This window comes from Anser brachyrhynchus (assembly GCF_964034855.1).
Source record: "Anser brachyrhynchus genome assembly, chromosome: 15".
Classification (NCBI taxonomy): domain Eukaryota; kingdom Metazoa; phylum Chordata; class Aves; order Anseriformes; family Anatidae; genus Anser; species Anser brachyrhynchus.
Window position 1 is genome coordinate 4,200,965 of NC_137733.1, and position 25,931 is coordinate 4,226,895.

The window sequence follows — 25,931 nt, forward strand, 5'->3', positions numbered from 1 at the left end:
CTCCAGAGGCCACGCCCCCTCCCGAGGCCACGCCCCCTCCCGAGGCCACGCCCCCCCGAGGCCACGCCCCCGCCGTGCCGGCAGTTCCCGCGCGGAGCCGCCGCGCACGTGGTGGCGCGGGGCAGCGGCCGTCGGCCCCGCGAACGGACGGGTTGTGCCCGGCGGAACGGGTGTCTCCTACCTCCCCGAGGTGTGTTTGTGGTACGGGAGGGTGCCCGCCTACATCTGCAAACCGAGCAGCTGTTACCACCAGGTGACGTTGGGAAGGGTGGCGGACAGAAGCCGTACGTTACCTGGTGATTGAGAAGGGTGGGTGACAGAAGCCGTACAAGGTTTATGGAGGAGGGTAAGATAAGTTTTGTTGGGCTAATTGCCAGTAAGAAGGAACAAACGAGCTTCGGGTTGTAAGCCTTAGTTGGGGCCTTATGCTCGTCTGTTTCTCCCAACTATATTTGCAGTTTACTTGAAAGATTTACTTGGCCCCACAAGCATCATGTATTGAGCAGGTGTTTTATCAGCGCACTTCTCGTAAACCTAAATCAGAGCCATTCATGTATTTAAACCATCACGCCATTGTAATGATCAGCCATTGCCACCCTGCAGTCAAAATCAAGGGAAGGCAAAGGGTGTTACAGAGTAAAATGGCAGGAACATGCAATCCACTTAGGTCCAAGCTGCAAATCGAGTATTTTATAAAGTGATCATCTGTGTCCTGGGCAGTTCTTTTCCTAATTTTGGTGCCACAAAGTTCCAGCTATGTGCTTATTTTTAGAAACAAATCAGTTGTTTTAGTCATCAAGTTATGTGGAAGCCCTTGTCGAATCTGTCTAGATTCACTTTACAGTAAACAAAAGCTAAAGCCTGCTAACTCCTGATACTTTTGTGCCCAGACTGTGATAATAGAAAAGCTTATGTCCAGAATAAGTCAACTCTATGAGGAGATTTAATTTCCACATCATCATAATCTGATTAGGCAGTCATTCTTGTGCTGAGGAAAAATGAAGAAAGTCAGAAAACTAAAAAAATACAGTTCATCAAAATATCTTCATGTATTTGCCAGGAAAGGTTCATAATGAAAGGAAAAAGACAGTAGTACAGATTGGCTTCACCAGAGACGCTGTTTCCAATTTACTGAGGTCTCAAAAAATAACACAAATTCCTGAAGCTATGCTAGGATTTTCAATATAGGGTAAGAGCCCAGAGTGTACTTATCTTTGTGGAAAAGGAGTGCTAAATTTTGTGTACACAGACTAGCTGTTGATTAGATCTGCTGACATCAACCTGCAATGCAGAATACCAGAGATCATTCAGAAAATGCTGCCAAATTTGCAGTCAATTAATAGCCCATAGAGTGCAATGTACCAAAATTAGCAGTCCTCCGGCCTGAATATACCAGAGCTTCTGTAAGTAACTTCTACCTTATCCTTTCTGCTTGCAAGATGACATGCTGCTGAAGGATTCAGGGTGTGTTCTGCTCTGAAACCCTCAGCATGGATTCCCGGGGCCCTTATTATTATTAGGCAGAATGCATCTAGATTGCAGTTCCTTCCCAGATGCTCTGAATCTATATTGTACTGGTGCAGCAGAGGCCCCAGCCCAGTTATTTTCATAGATTAACAGCTAAGTCCAATAAGTTATTTGGGGTAAAGCTGCTGAGGAAGTGCTGTGCTAACTCATTGTGTTAATGCTGGAAACGAGTGAATGAAAGAAAGGCAGAGACATTGATTTGGCACCCTGTGGCCAGTTATTCTGGAACTTCTAAATGGTTTACTGAGTATGAGTGTTTTGAGTAGGAAACAGCATGTTATTAATTCCATTATAAACATGCTTGCTGTTGGCAAAATTCCACCTTTTGTCTGGACTTAAATTCTATCTGGATTTAAAAGAGCTATTCCTCTCATAGGTCCAGTGTTTATCTTTTCATACCATATAAACTATCCATGTAAGTTCAATAATCACTTTTTAGGATATTTATCAAAAACTTTATTTTTTTAAAAAGGCTCTTAGAAGATAAATTCCTCAGTTTTCCCTAATGTTTATTTTATTTCCTCTACTCTGTACTTGTGAAAGAGATGTTCGATATACTTACAGTAAGTTATACGAAAATCTGAGGGAGGGAGGGTTTCTCACGATGTTTACCCATATGACTGCAAAAAAGTAAAAGCTAGATGCCATAAATGTGCACCAATGAATCTAAGTAATTCCACCAAAACAAGTAATACCAACTTATCCAGCATCATTCAGAATCTTTGCCCCAGAGCAATGAGCTACAGGGTTCCGTGGCCTGCAGGTGTACGGAGACCACAGCTGTGGGTTCACATTAGAGGGAGCAGAAAGGCAATTAGAGGTTGTAAAAATCAGTAACGTATAGCAGCAAATCTGGATTGATATTAGAGGTTCAACAAACATCAATAATACTATGGCAGTGAATAGACTTAAAGATTACGAACTTACCAATACTGTAGCAGTGAATATGCTTGTGGTAGGTTATAGTTATCAAGACGACACTTGCAGTAGGTTATGCTTCTCGGTACCGTGCTTATGACATGCTACGTACATATATATACATACTCATATACATATTCACCAGAACCAAATGCAGCAGACTGGCCCCAGAAGCGGGGGGCAAGGTCATACTGACCTCAAAGGGTCTCATTTAAAAAACAGTCTCAGAGGAGACCGACCGCCCCCAGAAGTGGGCCCAGAAACGGGACCACAGTAGCATTCACAGTCTCACTTCGAAGCTGAACCACGTCACATTGCGTAGAGCATCAAAGAGTTGGGAGTCAGTGTGAGAGAGAGGAGTCAGCCCTCTGACGTTCAGCAAAGCTTCGGACTGTCTAGAGTAATAGAGGATGTGCAACACGGTCAGTTCCTCGGAGAGAGCAAAGGACAGGCTCCACTTGGGGTGAAAATCAGGCCCTTTTTATTTCATTGACACATGAGAGGGTGCAGCACACCACCACTTCTGATGACTAACAGATCTTGTTACTTTCCATCTTCCTCCTGAGACAGCCAGTAGATGATGATATTTCTTATTTTCTTTCATTTTCTTAAGCAAAAATTGTATTTTCCCAAACTGATCCGTCCTTTCTCAGGCAATAAGCTGTTGCCCAGTTTCTTGCTTTGCCCTTATCGATGGTATCTGCAGGACGTCTCCAGTTCTCAGGATGTCCCAGCTTCCCAGGCCCACCTCCCAAGCCGAAGGCTGAGTTCCCAGGCCTGGTTCCCAGCCTGGCAGACATTTCTCTCGTCAGTGTTCAGCAGCTGGTTTAAGTCACTATTTTCTCATGGTTGGGTTGCCTTCGTAACTGCTGCCATCACCAGGAAATGTCCTATTTTGTCTGCTGTCTTTTTTTTCTTGGCTGAGGAATTTAATATAAGATGAGTTTATTATTCAACATTCCAGTAAAGCTAATTGGATTCTAAAATTTGTTCTTGTTTTAAGCTATTAAAAGGTTACCACAATTACTTCCTCTGTCATTAAAAAGAGAAAAGCTAAAAGGCAATGTATGGTATTACAATTTTTAGAGTTAGTGTCCTTTGAAATTACTAGCTTTTGTCTGATTGATCTGAGGTTTGACCATTACTTCTCTGATTTAATCTTTTCATGCAGTTGTACATGTTCAGTTTTTGAACAGCCTCAGCCTGCAGTGAATTTAAAGGAGGGCTGGCCAGTCAATTATGTCTTTGACAAGAGAATACAGGGTGTACATCGCAACGTCTTCACTCCTACTATTACCTGGTCTGCCGAAGAAACCCATAGTGTAGATACGTGGTATTGAATTAAAAGGGTAATTATATGAGGGACGTGGTTGAAGTACCCAGCACAGATCATTGCAACCAATTAATTTTTTTTCAAGTCTTGCTGCAAATTGTTCTGTTGAAGAACTAGTTGTTGAGGTTACAGTAGGAAGGGTAGGTAACTCGTTCTGAGCCAGCTGACCGTGGCATCCTCATCTGCTTGAAAATACTGTAGCGCTGCACAGATTGTATTTCGTGATCTCACCTGCAACAGATTCTAGCAATTTTATTCTGAAAATTGCAGCAACAAAAAATTCTGTAGCAGCACCTATCATTTTTCTTACTGTTTTCCAGGGAAGAATCTTCTGTCTGTGCAGATGTTAGCGTTCATGAAGACACATAATCCACAAAGTGATTATATGAAGGTGCTTTATTAGGCGCCGGAAGTTAGGGGCATGCCTGCCCAAATCTAACTTCGTCTGATTTGTTTTCTTAGTTCTCTTTTATCTCCTAAGATACTACATATGCATTAGGTTTCACAACTCATCTATGCATATTCATTTCCTAGCTCCGCCTAGCCTCGCTTAGTATGCTAGTTATCTTATCAGTCCTTCTGCGCTTGCGTACTAATCTCTGGTGGCCGTCCGGGTGGTCGTCGGGATGAAGTAAGATGTCTTCATCAGAGTTGAACTTTTTAACCTTTCCTTTTCACGCATGCTCTCTGAGCCCTTGGTCTCAGTCGAAACCGCAAGGTTGGTTTGACCCAGTTCCCAGAGTCCAAGAAGCCCCAGTTATCTAGATGTCTTGCAAATTGAGCATTCTTTTAATCCTCCTTACTCCTCATCATGAATTGGTGCATTCTCATGTTACCCTTGCACATATATTTTGTATCTTCCAAGCGCAGCCTCGGAACAGTACATCGCAAATGTAACATACTAAACAATATTGTATTATTTCTTCTTCTATTACTAACACAGAGACAGCATCATCCATGTCTAAATGTAGGTAGAATAATAGTATCTCTACAGTGATCTCTTACCAAGCAAGAATATAGGTTTCTAAACTTTTTTTTTGGGGGGGGGGGGGGGGGGGGGGGAGAGGGCGAGAACGTCATCTTTCTAGTTACTGGATTCAGGTATCCCATAGGCCCTGGGTCAATAAAACATTCCAAAAAAAGCATATAATTTCAAATGTGTGTACCTCAATTGTAATTCCATGATCAAAACCTAAATGAGACTAAAGTCTTCCAGAAGCGTGACTATGGAATTATTTGTTGGAAGTACACTGTAAAGGTAGAAGTCAAGTTACGCTGTTCAAGGACTCCCACTGCAGGGAGTAGCACTGTGATCCTGACAGGATACATGCTTTTATTTGCACGATGCCCTAAGACAATAGGCCTGCTAGGTCCTTGAAGAAGTGTGCTACTGAGGGTACCTTGGAAGGCTCGTTTTAATAACGTTTCTGCTTTTAGATAAAGACTGCTAGAACATGCTGTGGAGAATGGAGAAATACAATTATCTGGCTTTCTGATACAGAAAAGGAGATGACTGCAGAGTATTAAAAGCAGTAATTTTGAATGGCATAAATCAAGGTATGTGTTTTTCTTTATAAAGTTAAGGCTCTAATGCTTAACCATGTACAGAGACAGAACGTGCTATAAAGTGAAATGCTTCATGCAGGAGCTGCTTGTGCCATTAGAAATAGACCCCACTACAGGAGGGTTTTCTTTGAGCCTTGTAACTATCAGCAAGTGCTAGCGATACATATGTATAGGAGCTCTTGGGAATTCTTTGTGAAATTTGTCAACTGAAATATCTATCAAACTAGAATTTAAGTTTGTCTTGTATGTATCTGCCAGAGTTATATAGCCCCTTTGATCCTCTATTCAAGGTCACACCACTAAAAGAAGTTGCAGTTCTATGGAAAAATACTGATCTTTAGGCAAAATAGAATATCATACTGACAGGAACTGAAATTATTACACAGTTATACCAAACCTTCCTACTGGAGCCCCAATAACAACAAAAAGGATTACTGTAGGCCTTCTGCAGTCACTGATCAAATGCTGCCTCAGAATTCAGCTCAAAACCTTCTTCTTTGTCATTATGCCGTGTTAGTTTATATCACAGTGGTTTCACAAACTAAAAACCTGTGTGCTTCTGAATTTAGTCACGTCATGCTTAGGCATCTTCCTTAGGACTGGGGTGAACTTGAGTCTCAAGCCTTCCTGTTTTCACTGTGCGAGAATATGGAACGTGGGAAGGCTTTGGTTATCCGTGCTTACGCTTGGTGATGCCATGAAAAAGACTGAACTAAAGAATCTCAAGAAGCTGGTTTAGATAAGCTTTGTAGTTAAGATTTTCCAAATACTTTTCTGTTTTCAGGCAGTACAAAACACTCAATAAACAGATTAGTCACATCTCATCCTTTTTAAGGTCCTTAAAGCCAAAAAAAAAGAAATACCTTTCTTTGAATAGACAGCTGGTAACTGTAAGCACACAGGACAGTTAATCCATTGCTCTGAACGTACAAAGTGTTAGCTCAAGTATGAGAAAGAAAAGCTCCTGGTTTAGGCACTCTGCTTCTGCCTAATGATATCTGAAAATGATCTCCTTGTTGTTGTATTGAATATAAGATTTACCAACATTTTCTTCTTTCATTTTTGATCTCCAGCACTGTAAATGACCCAAACCTCAATGCTGTTCTTATATGTCACTTCTCTCAGTTTGTAGTAAGGCCTCCAACTCACCCACGTTTCAGTCCCCAGAGATAACAGCACTGTTTCCCACTGTTTCCCCATGGTGCATCCCAGCTTAAATATTGTATTTAAACATACAAAAAAAAAAAAGTTGTCTTGAGCCTCAAATCACTCAGTTACACATGAAAGATGCCAGACAAATAAGATAGGAGTATTGATAATAAAAAACAGCCTTCCTCGGTTCTCTTCTCTTGCAAGTTGTGCGCTCTGGAGATGAGTTTATGGAGCACTGGGTTGAGTGCTGATGTGACCGCACACAAAGCACTGCATAAAACCCCGAGAAGCACAGCTTGATCTACTGAAAAGTGTAGGAAACACAACGCAAAAAAGGAAGTTTTTGTTACTTAATCAATCAAGGATTTATATAGCATGTGAAGCAGAAGAAGTTGGGTAGCTTTTAAGTGTATTGAGCTGGTACAACAGATGCTGATAACCTGAAACACTGAACAGGGACAGGCCTGACATGGACAAGCAAGTTCAGGAAGACTGGGAAACAGAGGGCACAACACAAAGGCACTGCAGGCTAAACAGGAAGAGCCCATCTGTCCTGAACAGGAGGAGTTTTGATTGCTGAAGAAGTAGGTAAAGAAGGAGCTTTGAAAGAATTTCATCACCCTGACTTGTGGCTTGACTTTGGTCTCTAAACACGTATCAAGATTCTAAAAAATGGAGCAAATCGTGAAGATCTCCAAATGGGGAGACTCTGCAACCTCTGTGGGCAACCTGTGCCAGGGCTCTATCACCTGCCTAGGATAGAAGTGTTGCTGGTGCTCAGAGGGAGCCTCCTGTGCTACGGTTTGTGCCCACTGCCTCTGGGCCTGGCCCTGGGCACTGCTGAGCAGAGCCTGGCTCCGTCCTCTGTGCACCCTGCGAGAGATCCCCCTGAGCCTCCTCTTCTCCAGGCCGAGCAGGCCCAGCTCAATCAGCATCTCCTCACAGGAGAGGTTCCCGTCCCTCCATCATCCTTGTGGCCCTTCACTGGACTCTGTCCAGTGTGTCCAGGTCTCTCTCATACTGGGGTCCCAGCACTGGATGCAGCACTCCAGGTGCAGCCTCACCAACACTGAGCTGAGGGGAAGGATCACTCCTCTGTCTGCTGGCTCTCCTTCAGCTCCATAACAAGTGTTCACAAACAGTATATTAGCTGAAGTTTCACTTTCCCTGAATCTGTAGAACTTGGAATTTTCTATTATTCCTCCTATTGCGGGCTTTTCTACCAGCCATAGTCGCAGTACTGCAAAATGACAGTGTGTCACTTCAGCTATTCTTCTTCATCTGACAGGCGTGCCAGCAAAATCCTTCCTTTTTGTGTGATGATATTTCAAGAATCTTTTCAACCAGGAATATCAAAGTAAGAATCTTGCTTTTACATTTCTAATGAAGAAGTACTATCTTGCTTTGTAAATTGATGTGGTTCAGTTGAATTTGTTTTCAAATATTTTTTATATATTATTAACTTAAATTAAAAAAGCAGCTGGAAGATGACTTTTTTTTTCTGAAAGCATAAATGCCTCTGTTTCCTTTTATGATAACAGAATGATGTCTTTAGGCACAGAATCAAGTCCATTAGACAGGCCATTAGCAGGTTCATAGTTGTCCTTGAGCTCCACATCAGGCCAAACTAGATTGAATTAATTTGATTCTTCTTTGTTCTGATTTTATTTTTGGTGTTAGGATAGTTTTGTTTTGTGCAAGTGCTTTATCATAGACATATTGTTAAGTTTATGGACAGCTTCATTTATTTATTGCTTTGGCTTTATTATTCCTTCAGCTTCCCCAGTAAAAATGCAAATGCATTTTCCACTCATTTGCACTGTAATTTTTATTTCAAATGAAATATTCCTTTGCACTGGTTTATACTACTAGTTCAAACAGATAAGCTGACGGCTGCTAGAGAGAGATGGACATGAAATGTTCATAAAGAAAGAGAAAGCTCAGAATTGATAAATTTGATAGAATGAAAAACTTAGGTGTCAAGGTGACATTATCTTATGATGAAAAAATTCACATAGCATAAACTGAGAGTCTTGGCTGCACTGCAGCAGGAACAATGGGACAGATAGAGAGCAGGTGGTATGTGCTGTGACACGTAGCATTACATGCTTCGGGGCTAGGCCTGGAGACATCTGAATTAAATTGATTAATACATACAAGATTATGGAAACCAAACACTAAGCCTTCGGTCAGAGGAGGTTTGCATCTCAGCTGGATGCATAGTGGGTAGAAGGCAGAGACAATAAAGATCACACCCATGATGAGCATCACACTATTCTCTTACCCACTTGTTACTTCTTGTCTCTTTCCTCTTTCCACTGCACTGATGATTTTTCAAGCCATGTTTGTCTAAGCAGATATTTGCTAGGGATCTAGTAAAAGCTTAGGCAGAGATAAGATACAGCTACTTTCTGAGTGCTTTTTTTGTGTGTACCTCTACATGCTGAATAATTTATCCTCTCTTTGCTCTGCATTCTACAGTGCACGTTTAAGTTGGTTGTGTTTGATGTAAACAAGTAGTGAAAACTAGTTCCACGTATCTCCTTTCAACAGCACTGGTATAGTAGGATTGAAAGGATGGGGGCCGATGTATTTCTTCTTCCTGACAGCCTTCAGTTTGGTTTTGGTTTTGTTTTTCATTTTTACTGACCTAATGAAAGCACTGAATGTGTTTCTGTCTGCTAAGCGTGTAATGAAAGAAAAGAAGACAAGCAAAGAGACAGTACAGTAAGTACTGGAAAGATATCATCAGCCATCAGGGATAAACTACTGAACAGTACAAGATCAGATAGATTTATTTGGTGTAGTATTAATTTGTCTGGTTATTCCTGTCTTAGAATCAGCTCTGTTCTCTTACACATTGCTAAGGAATTAAATTTGTCCCATGATACATATTTTTCAGGGCTGTCTCTAGTTTTTCTCTTCTCTGAACCTCATGCAGCAGTGCTGGTGTTTCAGAAGGCATCCTGCAAGGACATCGTCCTATCAGCATCCATTGGGCCATGAAAGCATTGGGCAAAAATGGGATGCTCTGGGGTTGCCTTCTGTAAACAAACTCCTAGTTCATGTGGCTGCGAGGAAGACATAAAATTGAAGTGCATCTTAGTCTTTTACAAAAAAAAAAGTAGATCTCAGGCATTTGAAATACAGTTCAGGTTCTTGAGATCCTCATGACTGTAAAACAAACCAATTTGGCAGCTTGAATTTTAAGAGTGAAATTCTTATGGCAATTCCCAGTGCTCTTCTAATCACAATATGCATTGTGGGCAGAAGTAGCAGTAAACATTTCCAAGACTTGCAATGGAAAAATAGGGCTTTTGATATGTGTAACTATGTTAGAAACCAAGTAGAGCTACATTAGCAAGACTGTAAGCTGTACTGAACATGAGGATCCTTGCCTACAAGGATCAAATAATGAAGCTAGAATCAAATTCATGTGCCTTGTAGCAACTGAAAATCAAAGAGATTCCTTGTTAGATATTGCCATGACAATGGTGAGGGAAGATGCAAACAATTTTACTAAAGAGAGAAGGTTTTTATTTTAAGATACAGGAAAAACAAGTATAATAATTAAGATCACCCGTATGACGGACCAAGGGAAACCAGCTGATGTGATTTTTTTGGACTTCAGCAAGGCTTTTGACACGGTTTCCCATAGGATCCTACTGGACAAAATGTCCACCATACAGCTAAATAAAAACATCATACGATGGGTGAGCAATTGGCTAACGGGCAGGGCCCAAAGGGTTATGGTAAATGGGGCTGCGTCAGGCTGGCGGGCGGTCACCAGTGGTGTCCCTCAAGGCTTCATTTTAGGGCCGGTACTTTTCAATATTTTTATAAACGATCTGGATGTAGGAATAGAAGGTATTTTGAGCAAGTTTGCTGATGACACCAAACTTGGAGGAGTTGTGGACTCGAATGAGGGTGGAAAGGCCTTGCAGAGGGATCTGGATAGGTTGGAGAGCTGGGCGATCACCAACCGCATGAAGTTCAATAAGAGCAAGTGCCGGGTCCTGCACCTGGGACGGGGAAACCCTGGCTGCACGTACAGACTGGGCGATGAGACGCTGGAGAGCAGCCCCGCAGAGAGGGATGTGGGGGTTGTGGTAGACAGCAAGTTGAATATGAGCCAGCAGTGTGCCCTGGCGGCCAGGAGGGCCAACCGTGTCCTGGGGTGCATCAAGCACGGCATCGCTAGTAGGTCAAGGGAGGTGATTGTCCCGCTCTACTCTGCGCTGGTGCGGCCTCACCACGAGCACTGTGTGCAGTTCTGGGCACCACAGTATAAAAAGGACATGAAACTGTTGGAGAGTGTACAGAGGAGGGCTACGAAGATGGTGAAAGGCCTGGAGGGGAAGACGTACGAGGAACGGCTGAGGTCACTGGGCCTGTTCAGCCTGGAGAAGAGGAGGCTGAGGGGAGACCTCATCACAGTCTACAACTTCCTCGTAAGGGGGTGTCGAGAGGCAGGAGACCTTTTCTCCATTAACACCAGTGACAGGACCCGCGGGAACGGGGTTAAGCTGAGGCAGGGGAAATTTAGGCTCGACATCAGGAGGGGGTTCTTCACAGAGAGGGTGGTTGCACACTGGAACAGGCTCCCCAGGGAAGTGGTCACTGCACCGAGCCTGTCTGAATTTAAGAAGAGATTGGACTGTGCACTCGGTCACATGGTCTGAACTTTTGGGTAGACCTGTGCGGTATCAAGAGTTGGACTTGATGATCCTTAAGGGTCCCTTCCAACTCGGGATATTCTATGATTCTATGAATCCCTATGAAAGGGACAGTGCATCTTTGGCCTGGGAGCTTCATGCACTGTCTTCACCAGCGTTTCATTGTCACTCATGCTGCTGTTCCACACCAGCAGTTCATGACTAAGAACAGAGAATGGCAATTAAAATTAAAAGCACCTAGTTTTCATTTTGCTTCTGGCAGGGGTAGCCTGGTCAGGGGCAAAGTACAGCACTGGGAGGAAGCGTGAGCCAGAAGTTTCGGGTGGATGCAGATGAGGTCATTTTGGTTTGGGCCATTCTGAGTGATGCCTGTAGTGAGTTCAGCGTCTGTAGCTGTCCTGCTGGGAGTAGAAATTACGAGCAAGAGCTGGGAAAATGTAAGAGGTAACATGACTTTAATTTTTCTGTCACCAGATGTGGCCAGCCCAGACTTTGCTTTCCCTCCCACACCTCTCAGAAAAGGTAAGTTTTTATAAACTAAATACATTTACCAACTTCAAGGAGTTGTTGAGGTCACTAAGCTAAGCTATTACTACACATCTGCTTTGCTTCCTGAAGTGCACACAGCCAAAATCTCACTTCTAGGCGTGTCTTCATAACCTTTGTGCTGAGGTGGAGAGGGAGGATGAGTGCTGAACCCATCTGCCTTCTGCTGTGGGGCATCCCTTCAGAGCTTCACCGGCATTTCTTGGTCTGAAGCTTTCCTCTTTTTAAGCGTATCCTTGCAGCTGTTACCAGCCCACAGCTGTGCTCCTACTCATCCATGGACTGCCTTGTTGCTAAAGCCCTCTTGTGTGTAGTCCAGAAACTGCATCTCCACAGCTAGATTGTCAGCTAGCTGTCAACTGCATTATGATGTCTGCAACCACACTGGCTCCTTTAAGACCTTCTGCAGCCATGAGGTATTCCTGCTTTGCCTAATGATATTATCTATGTGAAACAAGGTAATTGCATTTCTTAGAAAATAAGTGATAACAGCTCCATTTGTCATAAAACACGCTCTTGTGTTTAAAACACCTGTGTAATGGAGTGAATTGCCTAACTTTTTAACTGCTCCAGTAATACAAACTTAGTCTGCACACCAGTAAAGTATCTCTTACTACAAACTGGTAAGATTTTGTGACAAATATCTGCTTTGTCTGCATGTTGTTAGTGCTTTATAGCAGTGGAAAATATGCCAGCAGAGAGAGACTGCAGTAATAACTTAACTGGCAGAGTATCACCACAGGAAGCAAATAATATTCTGCTCTTTCACAGGAGCCAGACAAAAGGAAAACAAATCTCCAAAGCATTTTGTCAGATATTCACCCACAGACACTCCAAGGAGAGATATGAATGGCTCGCTATATTTTCCATTTCATTACCACTTAGACTGTAAATACAGGGAAAGATTACTACACTCTCTTAATAATTCTTAGCCTTTATAATAGATGCAAATAACAAGAAACAGAAAGACATCTAAAAATACAGACTTTGCATTACATTCCAAGGTTTTTTTTTAAGAGCATTAATTTTGTTTAAATTAGAGCATATCTATGCCTGCTGCTGCACAGAGACCAGGAACCAGAGCTGCGGTCAGCCCGGCCACCACAGCACGTGGTACCCACAGGCTGCCCGAGGCCTCCAGGCAGCCCGGCCGGGCACCGCGGTGCCAGGTGAGAGCAGCCTGCCCTGGGCCATGCTGTGCCTGCCCCGGGCACTGAGACCCGAGATGCAGGTAATAGAAGCTGCTGTCAGCTGGTGCCTGATGCTGCAAGCTGCTTACATCTCTGTTCCTAGTTTCCCAAAGTGCTCTGGCGTAGCGTTCCTGCTCAACGCCTAACTCGGGCTTGTTTATTTTACCTGGCTCACTACACCTGGTGAAAACTGGGATTAAGCGAGGCCCCCTATCCCCAAATCAGTGCACAGATCCTGCTGTTGCTCCATCTAACCCCACTGCGGCAGCAGCAGTTCTGACATTCTCTGGCTACGAAGAGCTCTGCCCGCTTGCCCCTTTAGTTTTGTTAGTTGGTGGCGTTTTTTGAAGTGTTGCATGGAACTCAGGATGAAGCGAGGCAGGGTAGCTCTGAACCAAGTAACTAATGGCAGTGGGGAGCGTGGGTTCAATTCTGCCTGAGTGCTGCAGATGCTTTATGGACTGACAAAACTTAGCTGCTGGCATCTCCTTTTGCCAGCTTGCAGGACTTCACCTCGGGCTTAGCGCTAGGTAATTAAAGAACCTCTGCGTGCTTTCGAGGGGCCAACGCCTCCACCCCAGCGCAGCCCGCAGCGGGAAGCCGCCTCGGCGTTTGCTGCGAGGAGCCGGACCGGGGCCGGGCAGGGCCTAGGAGCGGCCACGAACGGCCCCGGCATTTCCCCAGAGCCGCGGCGGCCTCGGGGCCCGCGGGGCGCGGCCTCGCGTCAGCTGCGCGCCGGAAGGGGCCGGCGGCTCCGCCATGGCGGCGGGCCCGGGGCCGCGGCAGGTACCGGGGGGGCGGGGGGCTGTGCCCGCCGGTAGCGCGGAGGGTCGGCGGCTGGGGGCCGTGTGTGAGAGCCGAGCCTGCCGCCTCTGGGTTTAAGACGTGGTTTTGTGTTCGCGTCTTCGGTTCGGCAGCGCTTCGCGAGCCCCCCGCAAAACGCCCGGTTTGGGGCGTGTGGGGAAATAAACGCCGCCTCTCTTCTCGTGTTCGCGGCGGGTAATTCACCCGTTCGTGCTCGAGCAGAGCTGTGCGTATGAGGCAACGAGGATGGCTTCGGTTGTTTCTTTTCTGGGGGAAAGTAAAGAGCACCAGAGATGACAGGCAGGATACCTTACCTGCTCTGATTGTCAAGTTATGCACTCAAGTCATTTCTATGAAGACTTGGCTTTGTCAAACTGCACATTTGCAATAACGTTTGGTTTTTCAGGGGGTTTGTTAGTTTTTAACGCTAGCTAATTAGCAGCTCTTCTCCTGAAAGCATGTGGTATCTGCCAGCAAGCTGCTAGTGATAGTTGGTAGAGTGGAGCATTGCAAAAGAGCACAGAAGTATTGCAACTTTGTAGTCCAGTGTAACCGTATTTTTATCTTCTAAAATATTGCTGGAACAACACTATATAACTAAAAGCTGTCTGTATTTGGTTTTAGGTTGAATATCCTGATTCACAACTTGGTGTCTTATTGGAGCACGGGGGAGTCATTGCATGACTGCAGCGTGCATGAGTTCTTCGCAGCACCCACGTCGTGAGGTTGTCTTGCTGAGCAGAACTGCTGCCTGACGCCCACTGACAGAGAAGTATTGGATCTCCTTGTGACAGCACTTCACAGGAAACCGTATGGTTACTGTAAATGTTCCTCTCACCAGCGTATCATGGGAGATGTGACAGAGGAGGAGATGGATAACCTCACATTCAAAAGTGACACTGTGCTTTCTGATGTTCACATACACTGTCCAAACAAAAGACATCTCATGGTACGGTTGAATGCAGTTGGGCAACCAGGTAATGTGTATTTAGACTGATGGAACTGTATTTTAAGTATATTTGAATATCTTTGTAATGGCTGAATCCTCCTTTGAATGGTTGATAGTAATCATTACATATTTTGCTCCGGTTAGAAGCAGAATTGCTTCCTGCTCAGTATTTAGGAAGAGGGCTAACTGGATTGTCCTTGTGAAATTAAATACATAAATTAAAACTATTAATGTGGAATTTGTAGACAACCCATCTTAAAAAAAAAAACACGAGTTACTTTCTGAGAAGAAGTAACCACATTAATCTTCTTGCAGGCTTAATTTTATTTACCTGTAATCTCAAGACAGCACCTTGGGAATCATGTTAAAAAGTTAGGATGTTTCTTGCATGTAGACTAAAGCCAAGAAGCCATTGGTTTTAAATATTATCACTTAAAATAACAAGATAATTATTAATGATTTCTATAAAATCTTTAAGTGATGATTTACTATCTATTCCAGAGGAACCTAACAGCTTTGTTTTCTTTGTTTGTTTGTTTGTTTTTTGAAAAAAGCAATGACAAAGCTCAGTATAGCAATGAACTTACATTAGCAATGGCTCGTATAATTCAAAGAGTCAAAGCCTTAGTGGAAATGAATTGACAAATGAATGCCTCTGCCAGTTTGTGGGCTTCTGTAAGGTTGTCAGGGAAAATGACTTTGAAGCTGTTAGTAAAATGTTCTGCAGAAAAGTATCTCTCCTGCTGTGACAGAAGTGCTAATTGTTTTTTCAAACCTAGTTGTGACGTTAAAAATAAAGAAACTTGCAATTATTCTAGCACATGCTAATGTAAAAAAAAGTAGAAGAGAAAAGAGGGTCAAAAGGCTTTACAAGGAAGTAGAAACTAATTATGACCTTGATCAGGTCAAAATCAGGTAATTAATGCTGTGATGTGTTGTCACAAGGCTTAGCATTCATTTGCTGTGATTCTTCTTGATGTCAAGATCCTTTTAACACGACAAAATGAGAGTCAGTGCTATGTACTCTGAAATAAAGGAATTTTCCAGATCAGAACTGGATTGTAGTGTAACAGCTTTAAGTTAACAAATGTGACAATAGAACTTCATACACTGTGGAGCTGTTGAAAGCAATAGTGGCAATTGGTTTCCCTTTGGTGAGAATAAACAGAATTGTAAGAAATTCTTAGAATCCTGCTGGTATTGACCTTTTTCACTGGTCATGTTCTTGCTTAAAAAACAAAAGTGTTAGCATGTCAGTATGTCCAGCCTAAGCTGATACGAGACAGATTGCCTATTTGTGCTGTCTCATTCTGCTTTAAGCTGATTTCAAGGTAGGAAGTTATGTGACTCCAAAAGACTTTTAAAATAGTAAAAGAAATTGTTTACTTTTTACTAGAACATGTTAGTTTCTTTTAAAACAGGAATTAAATCAACATAAAGACACAAATTGTAATTTATGATATTAATTCTTCTTTCAACTTGGTTTAAGCTTGTCTCAGCAGAAGTTGTTTTGAAGGATGTAAGAAACCATTCATTTTCCCAGTTGCTAAGAGAGGTGTTATTAAATCAGGTGAACGTGAACTTGACTGAGTAGATGTTGAGTCAACCAGTAGACTGTGGAAGTGCTTCATTTATTCCTACTGTGACAGAACTTAGTAGCAGAAATATTTCCTCCTAGCAAATAGAACTATATTTCAATATACCTGTATGATTTACAATCTTCTATATTTTTATAATATGTGAAATGCATATCAAAATGTCATGCATATGGAAATTGGCCTATAGATTCTGTTCTTACCTAGTGCTGATCTTTAAATTCTTCCCCCTCCTGCCCCATGTTCTTGCAGTATTCCTGTCGTATTTCAAACTCCTTTGGAACACAGACAATTGGGCATCTGAGAAATCTGGAAGAGAAGCTACAGCTGAAAGAGAACACCAGTACAGCAGTGGAGATGAACTGTGTGACAAGGACAGGAATAATCTAAAAAATGAAAGGGAATCGAATACTGAAGGACTAGAAGCTCTGCTGGATGATGATGGAGACTTGGAAGTGGTCAGAAGACCTCGAAGCACTTCTGATTTGGAGGCGGAGGATCTTTCGAGGGATAGGGTATATCCTGTAATTCTGATGAAAGGGAAAGAAGATACTTTTGAAAACGAAGAACAAGAATGCACTTGCACTGATGTTGTTAAAATAGGTAAATAGTAAGGTTATGTTCAAGGAGAAATGGGATAAGTATCTGTTTGGGCAAAACAAAAGAAAAGTAGCTCTTTCTTATAAATTAAACAAAAGTAGTTAAGTGAAAGGAGATAATAAACCAAACGTAATACTGTGATATTTTAAGTACTTTAAAAACAAACTGTTTTTCTCCAGAAGTGATTTGGGCAGTAGTATACCATGGGGGAATGGTTCTACTTGATTAAAGTGGGGTCTTCAGCATTATCTAGCATTATGTAAAATGAACAGTGTTTGGTTCTAGATTTAAAAGGGAAGCATGAACTGACTTTTCAAATTTGCTACTTACTGTGGAGCTTGATTTGAACAATGTTTTAAAACAATTATTTCTGCTCCTCCTCCATTTTCACAGAGCATACTATGGCAACCCCCTTAGAAGATGTTGGAAAACAAGTAGGTATTGTACCTTGTATTATCTTGCTGTTCATGGATTGTGCTTCAGAATGTGCCCAGTGAAACTGCATCTCTTATCTGAAGGTCTGGCGTGCAGCTTTCCTTCTTGCTGACTACGTTCTGTTTAAACGGGACATGTTCAGGTGTTGCACAGTACTAGAGCTTGGAGGTGGCACTGGAATTACAAGCATTATAATGGGAACAGTTGCCAACAGAGTTTATTGCACAGGTAAGGCACTTGTTTTTAATATAATATTTTCATGAAACTCCACAAAGCAGTATTTTCATCCTGGGATTTTCATCCTCATCTATTCTTTTTTTAATTAATAATTTGTTATCGATGTGTATAAAATTGTGTTTATTGAAAAGTAGCAATAACTTTCAGAACAGGATGAAAAAGCAGTAATATTTCTAGGTGCAAAAGCTTTAAAAAACAATATGTTGCTGTGAGTTCATGATAGTTTGCCTGGATTAAAGTACAGCAACCTAACGTTGTTATTCAGGGATTACTCAGAGCTTAGTACTGAAAGACACAAGCAAGAAGGATGCTAGGGAAGCAGTTATCAGGGGTGAGAGTTGCTCTGAATTTTCCATAATCTCATCAGTTTGACAGAAATTTAGAGAGTTAGTCCGAGAGGTCAGGGACACACACAGCACATGTAAAATAATCTTATTTTGAATATTGTCATCGCTTTTTTCCAGATGTTGGTGACGATCTTCTGGCCATGTGTGAGCAAAATGTTGCATTAAACAAACATTTGATGGAGCCAGGAGGTAAGTGCTGTGCAGTCGATACTTGTACGATTGCCTAACTGTGAATTCCTTTGGGATTAAACAACATAAGTCATTGGCAAGGTGGTGTGTTTACAAGTAAAATTAAACTTTTGTCTTGGTTAAAAGTCACTCATTTAGAAAGATGGAAGAAATGTATATGTGGTCCATAATGGGACAGCTTCTTTTGGAAAAGAGCAAAATACTTGATCTTTCTTTGGTCGGCAGTTAAGACGGCTGTGGTTCCAGTCATTGTGTTAGTTTCACCGAGGTACTTGGAGGATCACAGATGTCTAGGTGCCAAGGGTCATGTAAACAGAGTGTAAATGACAGAGGTGGAACTCTGAGAAGTATTTTGCAGGTGAGACGTGTAAAAGAGAAAGTGGGGTGTTTCTGATCCTTAAGTTCATCTTATATTCCTTTTGTCAGGGGTAACTGGTTTTGTAAAGTAAATGATTTGATGTTCAACCTTACTTGTTTCATGTGTCCTCGTAATACATCTTTATCACTTGTTGCAGCACTGGCTGAAAGGCCATTTGTGACTGTTGTGGTCTTTCTTCACCCACAGGAGGAGAAATTAAAGTAAAGGAACTTGACTGGCTGAAAGATGAATTCTGCACTGGTAGGTAGTTGTAATGGGTCCTTTGTGATGATTTTTTTCCTCTTAAATCCATGAAGAAAAGTTTGCTCCACTATTTATGTAGACAGCCAGTCTTCCAGCACCCATGCCTCTGGTAAAATAGCTGAAAGTTCGCTATTGTGTTTGGGGGTGTCGTTGCCATGTGAATGAGTAAGAAAAGGATTACTGATAGGTTGAGGATAGATGAATAGTGGTTGTCCTTTGCTTAGTGAGATGAAATTCAGAAGTGCGAATACAGTGTGTCATTATGTGGTGATACCAAAATCCAAGTACAATGACGTGGATTTGTGTAATCCAGATTTTGATGTGATGGTATTGTATTGCTTACGATGGCTTGCATACAGAACAACGAAAGGTGGGGAGGAGGACAGGTGATCTCTTGAAGGTGTGTAAATCTTTTTTCCAAATGTAGTAATGAATGTGTTATATTTTACATATTTGGAAAGGAAATATGGTTTGCTACTTTTAGTAAAATAAAAGGCAGCTAACGTGAGTAATTTTTAAAGTGCAATTAACAGTAGTAAAGCAGATCATTAAAGCTTTCTAGTAGTTACAAATATCGACCTTTTGTAAAAGAAATTTAAGGTCAACACAAAATTATAGCACTTGGGTGTGTGAATCCTGCTTTGCTTTTTAGGTTATGGTATCACTTAACTGTAGTAGTTCAATGTAATGATTCGAAAAATAGAACAACTATTTATGGAAGTAAAACCATCCTTTACGCTTTCAAAAGCCTCTCTAGGACCTTAGAAATTTTCATGAAATAATAACATTTAATATTGCCAGTTGAAAAGGTTGTGTGATTTTTAGACCATCAGAGAGAACATCTAAATTTTAACCAAGTCTAAATTTTAGAAAGCATAACTAAGTAGGAATCTCAATCAAATTTTGCATGAAAATGCATTTGTTTTCTCGTTAAATCTGTGATCTTCCTACAGGGTAGTAATGGGTTGTAAATTCTTACGTCAAGGAAATCTTACTCGTGCCGGTCGATCCTGAGAGGACTGGACATATGGCACAGAAAGCAAAGGACTGCAGGGAACTTCAGGGAACAAACGGAGGCTGTGATTTCCCTGTAGTGGGATGCTCTGCTTACTGAGTAGCAGATGAGCAGAGGAGTTAAAATGTTTGTTTGTTTGTTTGTTTGTTTTTAAGTCTATCAAACACTTGAGCCAGTTAACCTTGTACACCAAAACCATCTTTGTTGTTACAGATCCTGAAGCTCTTTTTAGCTGGTCTGAAGAAGAGATTGCTGACTTGCATGACCACTGCACTGTGATAATGGCAGCTGATGGTATGAAAATGTAAACAGTAAACTTTTTACATCAAACACTTGAGCATTATGAGTAAATAACATAACCGTATCTATTTTGCTTTGGAAATCTAACAGATCAGATCCCTACCAAATTTGTCAAACCTCTGCCGTGTGTTCTTGTCTTTATTTTTTTTTTTTTAAGGAATTGTATTTACAATCTGAATTAGCAATAGGAGAAGAGACACTGAAAACATCCACTAACCTTTTCTTTCATTTTATGTGGTAATTTTTTTGTAACTAAATAAACTATTCAGAGAACATAATCACACACAAGTGATGAAATTGACTTTCAGATTAAAAAAAAAGTTAAGTGTTGTCGTGTTGTCGTCCTACCTTTGTCTTGCATCAGATAACCTCTATACAAATAAAGGTTGATGGCCCAAATCACGTGTTCTGTAATGTGGAAAAAAAGTCTCAAGCATTGCACTTACCCTTAGAGTGTGTCCCTTCGGACATCTTTCGTTTATTTTCCATTCTTGCTTAATGGAGAAAAAAAAAGACAAGCTAGCTTATCTGTATAGAAAAACTTCGTTTAATATTTAAGTAAAGGAGGATTATTTTTAGTTATGATATTGAAAGATATTGGAAAACTGCCTTCCAAAGAGATGCGCTGATAGTGGTATTATTTACTGCCTTTTTTATTCTTATTATTAAATAAAGGAGGCCCTATACATTGTGATACCATGCCTTTTTTAGCTTTGCAGTAAGATATTTCCAGGATGAGGGAGAGTTTGTTAAAGTTTGTAAGTTGCCTGACGGAAGGGATTCCCACAGACACGAGAGAAATCTTTAAGAAGGTCTGACGTAAAGAGCAGCAGTGGATATTGATACCGGGTCAGTTGTTGCCATTAAAAATATAATACTTCGGGATTTAGCTAAAATAATGACTTATAAAAAGCTAAAATAATGACTTATTTGATTAGAATAATCTAATTAAGGTTTGTTGTTGTTTCATGCCTGAGATTTAAGTAAGTACTACTCTTAAATGTACATACTCTGTGCTCTTTTTCCTGTAGTGTTCTATGATGATGACCTGACAGATGCCTTGTTCAGAACGCTGTATAGAATCACACACAACTTGAAAAAATCTTGCACAGTTTTCCTAGCAGTAGAAAAGAGGCAAGTATTACCGAGAAGCACTAAAATTTTACATGCTTACCTTTATTTGGAAGAAACCCCTGATTTACTTGAAGGTTGTTTTATGATTATCATTGAACTGGTTGATCAAAGGCTGCAGTATATGCCCAATAAACGCATTTGGTTTTATACTTATTTAATTTTTATCAGTTCAGAATTTTACTTCCAGAAGAGTTTGGCTTTTGTGATCTTACTTTTGTCTTGCATCAAATAGATAACCTCTGTGCAAATAAAGGTAAATAGCTGGCTAGTCTGATCTGCAATACTTTACAAAGTGTGCCGTGTGTTTAGGAGGTTGTAGACTAAAGTGTCGAGTAGAGTGAAGGAGCTTAGAATGAGGACATACATCTCCCAGCCTGCATCCCTCCGTAACAATTTCTCTTGTGTTTTCTTTGAAGGAATTGTTGTATGTTTTTGAGTACTCACATGTTGTAGTCCATTCATGAAGTAATGTATACATAGTCCACGTGTAAAGATGTGTAAGCAGCAGCTATTCATATGATTTGTTGCAAAGCGTTTCTCCCAGAAGCGAAGCTAGTGATTTTGTTGAGGCAAAATGCGCTAAAATCAGTGGAGAGGTTCATCCAAGACCTGGCTTATTGATAGCATGTCTCATCTGCTTTTCAGGGGCAGCAGGGTTACTTCTTTGACTGTGAGAGTTAATTACACTGAGAAGACCCACATTTGCCATTAGCTGAGGAAAGTCACATAGCTCTTTAAGCCACCGGTATAGGAGAAAGGTTTTAAATTAAATATTTTGTTGCCAGACTGAACTTCACTTTAAGACATATGGATATTACATGCGAAGCCTACAGCCACTTTAGAAATACTCTAAATGATTTGGAGAATCTCCAGGATGGAAAAATGAAATATCATGTGGAGCCCATTAAGCCTGATTTCTGCCAGTTTCTCAGTTATGAACGGATCGAGCAGTTGGTAAGTGGCATTCATTAAAATAAATGTAATGCGTTGGGCTAATAATCTCAAATTAGATTTTAGCTGTTTACTTAATATGAAGTAAGAACAGGAGAATAAATATTACCTTCTTATTTCCATTTAGCTGTTTATTATTTTAAAATAATTCTTGTCCGTGCTTACATAATCTATACTAAACTGACATAATGTGCCCTTTTCTATTACAGAGCAATACAATGGCTTAGATTGTTTCTTAACCTCTGAGGAAATGAGTGCAATTTCCATTACTTTGTAAAATATAAATGTTGCGATTGACTAGAAAATGGACCAATATCTCTTTTCATTTATTTGCTTGTAAAAGAGCTTTCATTTTATAGTTTTCATAATTCCTTTCTCAGCTCAGGGTTAAGGTAATAATATTCCAATACCTATGAAGAAGTCGATTAGTAGTAAACTTCTGGTATTCAGAAATGTATCAGATATATTATTTCTGGTTGTCTAATTACATTCCAAGCATTCGTGGTTCTCTCTCTCTCGCTATATTTCTTTTTTCCCCAGTTGTATTCTCTTATGAATATTGTGCAGGCTAGCTAGTAGCTTGCTAGCTTCTATAGTGATACAAAGTAACTGACCTTTTGGGAGAACTTGCAAGTCTTACAGTGGATTGCAGATCTATTACCATGTAGTCAATGTGCTATTGCTATGTCTACTACAGTATGTGTGCATAGTAAGATTCTGGGGACCACAGTTGTTTTGTGAGATTGATTTATTTTTCTTGTTAGTGCTGACACCTTCAGGTACCAAGTTTTGCATGTATGATTTATAACAACTTTTACAAGTGTAAAAATATAATACGGGTTATATCTAAATGTGTAAACTCGTTCCCTGCATGCTTTTTGTGGAAGGTTGCTACTGGTCTTTGAAATAGATGCATTTTTTAAAACAGACAAGTGGTTTTTTTATTGTGAAGTACACTGCCACAATTCGAGATGTCGTGGTGATGAGTATATGATAGTCTGATTAGTAATCTTTATATAACCGGCAAAGCTTATACTGATTTGTTCTACAAAAATGAAGTGGTCTGTTTTTCATCTTTGTTGTACAATGGATTGAGAAGTGTGTGTGTGTATAAAACATGCATTTGTGGGACCTTGGTTCCTCAGTAAATCAAGTATTTTTTCAGTTGTATCTTTATTGGCATTATTGGAAGCATTTGTCAACACAGGCTAAGAAAAAGAGCAAGATTCTCAGTCAAAATGCTGCAAAACATTATGTAGACTAATGAAATAATTTGAAGAAACTACTTGAATTACACTACTTGTTATAAAAATAGAAAATAAAAAAATCCGTGCTGCAGGAATAAAGAACTCGATTCTGTTGCTCTGTCTCAAGGACAATTTGGTGGTCATTCTAAGAGACTAGAGAGTTGGATTGACTATAAAGTACAGAGTGTGTCTTAAAAGTTGTGTTAAAGTGTGCATGTTTAACATTATCAAATAACAGTCTGCTGGTCTCAGAAAATAACTATAAATATTTTTCCCCTCTTATAGGAATTGTGGAAGATTATTGCTGATCAGCTAACGTGACAGGGACATGAGAAAACAGAAGATATTTATCGAAGGACAATGACTTTTTTTTGGATGTTTATTAAAAAAAATCCTGGTGGAACTGAGTTCTCAGAAAGTGATTCCACGCAGATTTGCCTTACCTCAATAAGTTTTTGTTCTGGCACTTAGGACATGGTTTCTTTGCTTCTGGTATGAAGCTGGTTAATGTTGAGCTGAGTACATGCTGGATGAGAAGCTGGCTGTGACACAGTACTGTGCTGTGTGCTCTCCAGGACTGATGGCTTAGGTTTTAGATTCTGACAAAGAGGTATTTAACCTTTTTCTGTGTGGCTGATTTGCAGATGTCATGCATATTCCCTTTGGGTTTTCTGAACTTGGACACTGTTCTCAGTCTTACCCCGAGTTCCACATTATGTGTATTTATGGACAGTTGTGAAACAGTCCACTGTCATGAACTTTTCTTTAAACGGTGTGTTTATGCAATGTAGTTCTTTGGTTTTGGTTTGTATAAATCATTCTAGTTAGGGCAACTGTCTCAACTGAAAGGAGACAAGATACATTTAGTCTGAGCCTCTAAAAATGTTCCACATAGGTCTCGGAGCCATATCGTCCTGCTGGCATTTTAAGCTATTCTGTGCTCGCCAGCTTGAGGATAGGAAGGTGCCATGTGACGTGACCTCCCCCTCTTTAAAAGCAGGAATTCTGAACGTATACATGTGAGGCAGGGGAGAAGGAGGTGACCCACGTCTTGCCCGTGAGGGGCTTTCAGTGCCTTAGCTTTTGGATTAAAGTACAACATACTTATCAAATCTCTCTTGTGTTATTAATGAAACCAAAGTTCACAGTATTTGTACTTACTATAAATGTTACATGTACTATCATGTTTATATCACTTGCCATATGTACACTGTCACTTAAGTTCTTGTGCCTACTGGATTCTTTTTGTGCCTACTGGATTCTTTAGCATTACGAGAATGTTATGATAAAGCTGTCCCAGCCTGTGACTCGTGGGAGTGTGCATACATTACATCAGAAGCATCTGGTTGTCTTCTTGGAAGTCTGTTCTACATTTGGTTTAGTTTGGTTGTTTTAGGTCAATTATTTCATAACCTTAATGCTCATTTACATGAAGACATTTTTTCTATTTTTCATGTTGTTTAATGAGGTGAAAGGTCATTAGATGAAGATGGCCTTTTCCTTTGAGTATAGCCAATCAAAGTAAAAAATGCGCTATGTTGGCATATACCTGCCTAGATTATTGTAGAAAACTCTCAGAACCCTCATTTAAAGCTGAATGATAAAACAAGCAAAGAAAACCCTATTATTTTAATCCAAAGATTCCGAAACCAGAGTTCTTGGTTTTGGTATGTAGTGGTTTTGGCAACATGCCGCCTCTACCATCCTGAATGACCGTCTTAACAGCTAGAACCTAAGCCATAGACTAAATGAACTCTGTGGACATTTTATGGACGTTTCACAGGGGTGGTTCGTAGACTAAGGGAATGATCTGTGGGTATAAGTTGAAGGATAGTGATCAATGAGCACATACTGGATAAGGTGGGACCTGAGCATAATGTAAGTGGTGTGGAATAACGGGTGGATATTGTACTGGTTTTGTCTGGGATAGAGTTAATTTTCTTCATAGTAGCTTGTGCTATGTTTTGGATTTGTGATGAAAACAGTACTGACAACACGCTGATGTTTTAGAGTTGCTGTGCAGTGGTTACACAGCATCAGGGTCGTCTCTGTTTCTCATGCTGCCCTGCGGGTGAGTAGGAAGGGAAGGGGATGCAGCCAGGACTGCTGACCGCAGCTAACCAAAGCCATGTTCCATACCGCGTGGTGTTGTGCTCAGTAATAAAAGCTAGGGGGAAGAAGGAGGTGGGAGGGACGTTTGGAGGTACGGTGTTTGTCTTCCCAAGTTGCCGTTACACGTGGTGAATCCCAGCTGTCCTGGAAGTGGCTGAACACCCGTGGGAAGTGGTGAATGATTCCTTGTTTTGCTTTGCTTGTGCACGTAGCTTTTGCTTTACCTATTAAATTGTATTTATGTCAAACCATGGATTTTTTCATGTTAACGTTTCCAATTCTGTCCCCCATCCACCTGGGGCAGTGAGAGAGCAGCTGTGTGGTGCTGAGCTGCCTACTGGGGTTAAACCGGAGAAGTTTGTTTTGCAATGTTATTAACTGTGACAAATTAACTGAAGAAAACTGTTTTTGAATGTAGCTGCTCATTTAAATAGTGCTTTTCTGAAGGTTATAGCAAGAGATGAATGTGAACTGGTGTGAAATAGC

General features: G+C 41.0%; 1 protein-coding gene across 9 annotated transcripts; it reads left to right on the forward strand.

The window, feature by feature from the left end:
* Positions 1 to 87: 87 nt before the first annotated feature.
* Positions 88 to 24,640, forward strand: METTL22 (methyltransferase 22, Kin17 lysine). 9 transcript variants are annotated; one of them, XM_080557086.1, is made up of 12 exons: positions 88 to 253; positions 5,216 to 5,335; positions 7,785 to 7,853; positions 11,647 to 11,694; positions 14,337 to 14,689; positions 16,509 to 16,859; positions 17,250 to 17,290; positions 17,375 to 17,519; positions 17,993 to 18,064; positions 18,630 to 18,683; positions 19,915 to 19,995; positions 21,033 to 21,890. In XM_080557086.1, exons 5-12 carry the CDS (start codon positions 14,560 to 14,562, stop codon positions 21,365 to 21,367), a joined length of 1,209 nt encoding a protein of 402 aa, XP_080413212.1. In that variant the 5' UTR covers positions 88 to 253; positions 5,216 to 5,335; positions 7,785 to 7,853; positions 11,647 to 11,694; positions 14,337 to 14,559; the 3' UTR covers positions 21,368 to 21,890. The 9 variants fall into 9 exon arrangements, 8 of the variants coding, with proteins under 8 accessions (XP_080413212.1, XP_080413213.1, XP_080413214.1 ...); XM_080557088.1 differs by having other exon boundaries at positions 102 to 190; XR_013939762.1 differs by lacking the exons at positions 88 to 253; positions 5,216 to 5,335; positions 7,785 to 7,853; positions 11,647 to 11,694 and adding exons at positions 13,466 to 13,694; positions 23,619 to 24,640 and having other exon boundaries at positions 21,033 to 21,135; positions 21,781 to 22,089.
* Positions 24,641 to 25,931: the final 1,291 nt, after the last annotated feature.

Excerpts from the sequence above, each read along its gene's own strand:
- METTL22 (XM_080557086.1), top strand. The coding sequence starts at position 14,560 with ATGGGAGATGTGACAGAGGAGGAGATGGATAACCTCACATTCAAAAGT. Across the intron at positions 14,690-16,508 it reads GAATGCAGTTGGGCAACCAG|TATTCCTGTCGTATTTCAAA; the intron begins GTAATGTGTATT and ends ATGTTCTTGCAG. Across the intron at positions 18,065-18,629 it reads ACATTTGATGGAGCCAGGAG|GAGGAGAAATTAAAGTAAAG; the intron begins GTAAGTGCTGTG and ends CTTCACCCACAG.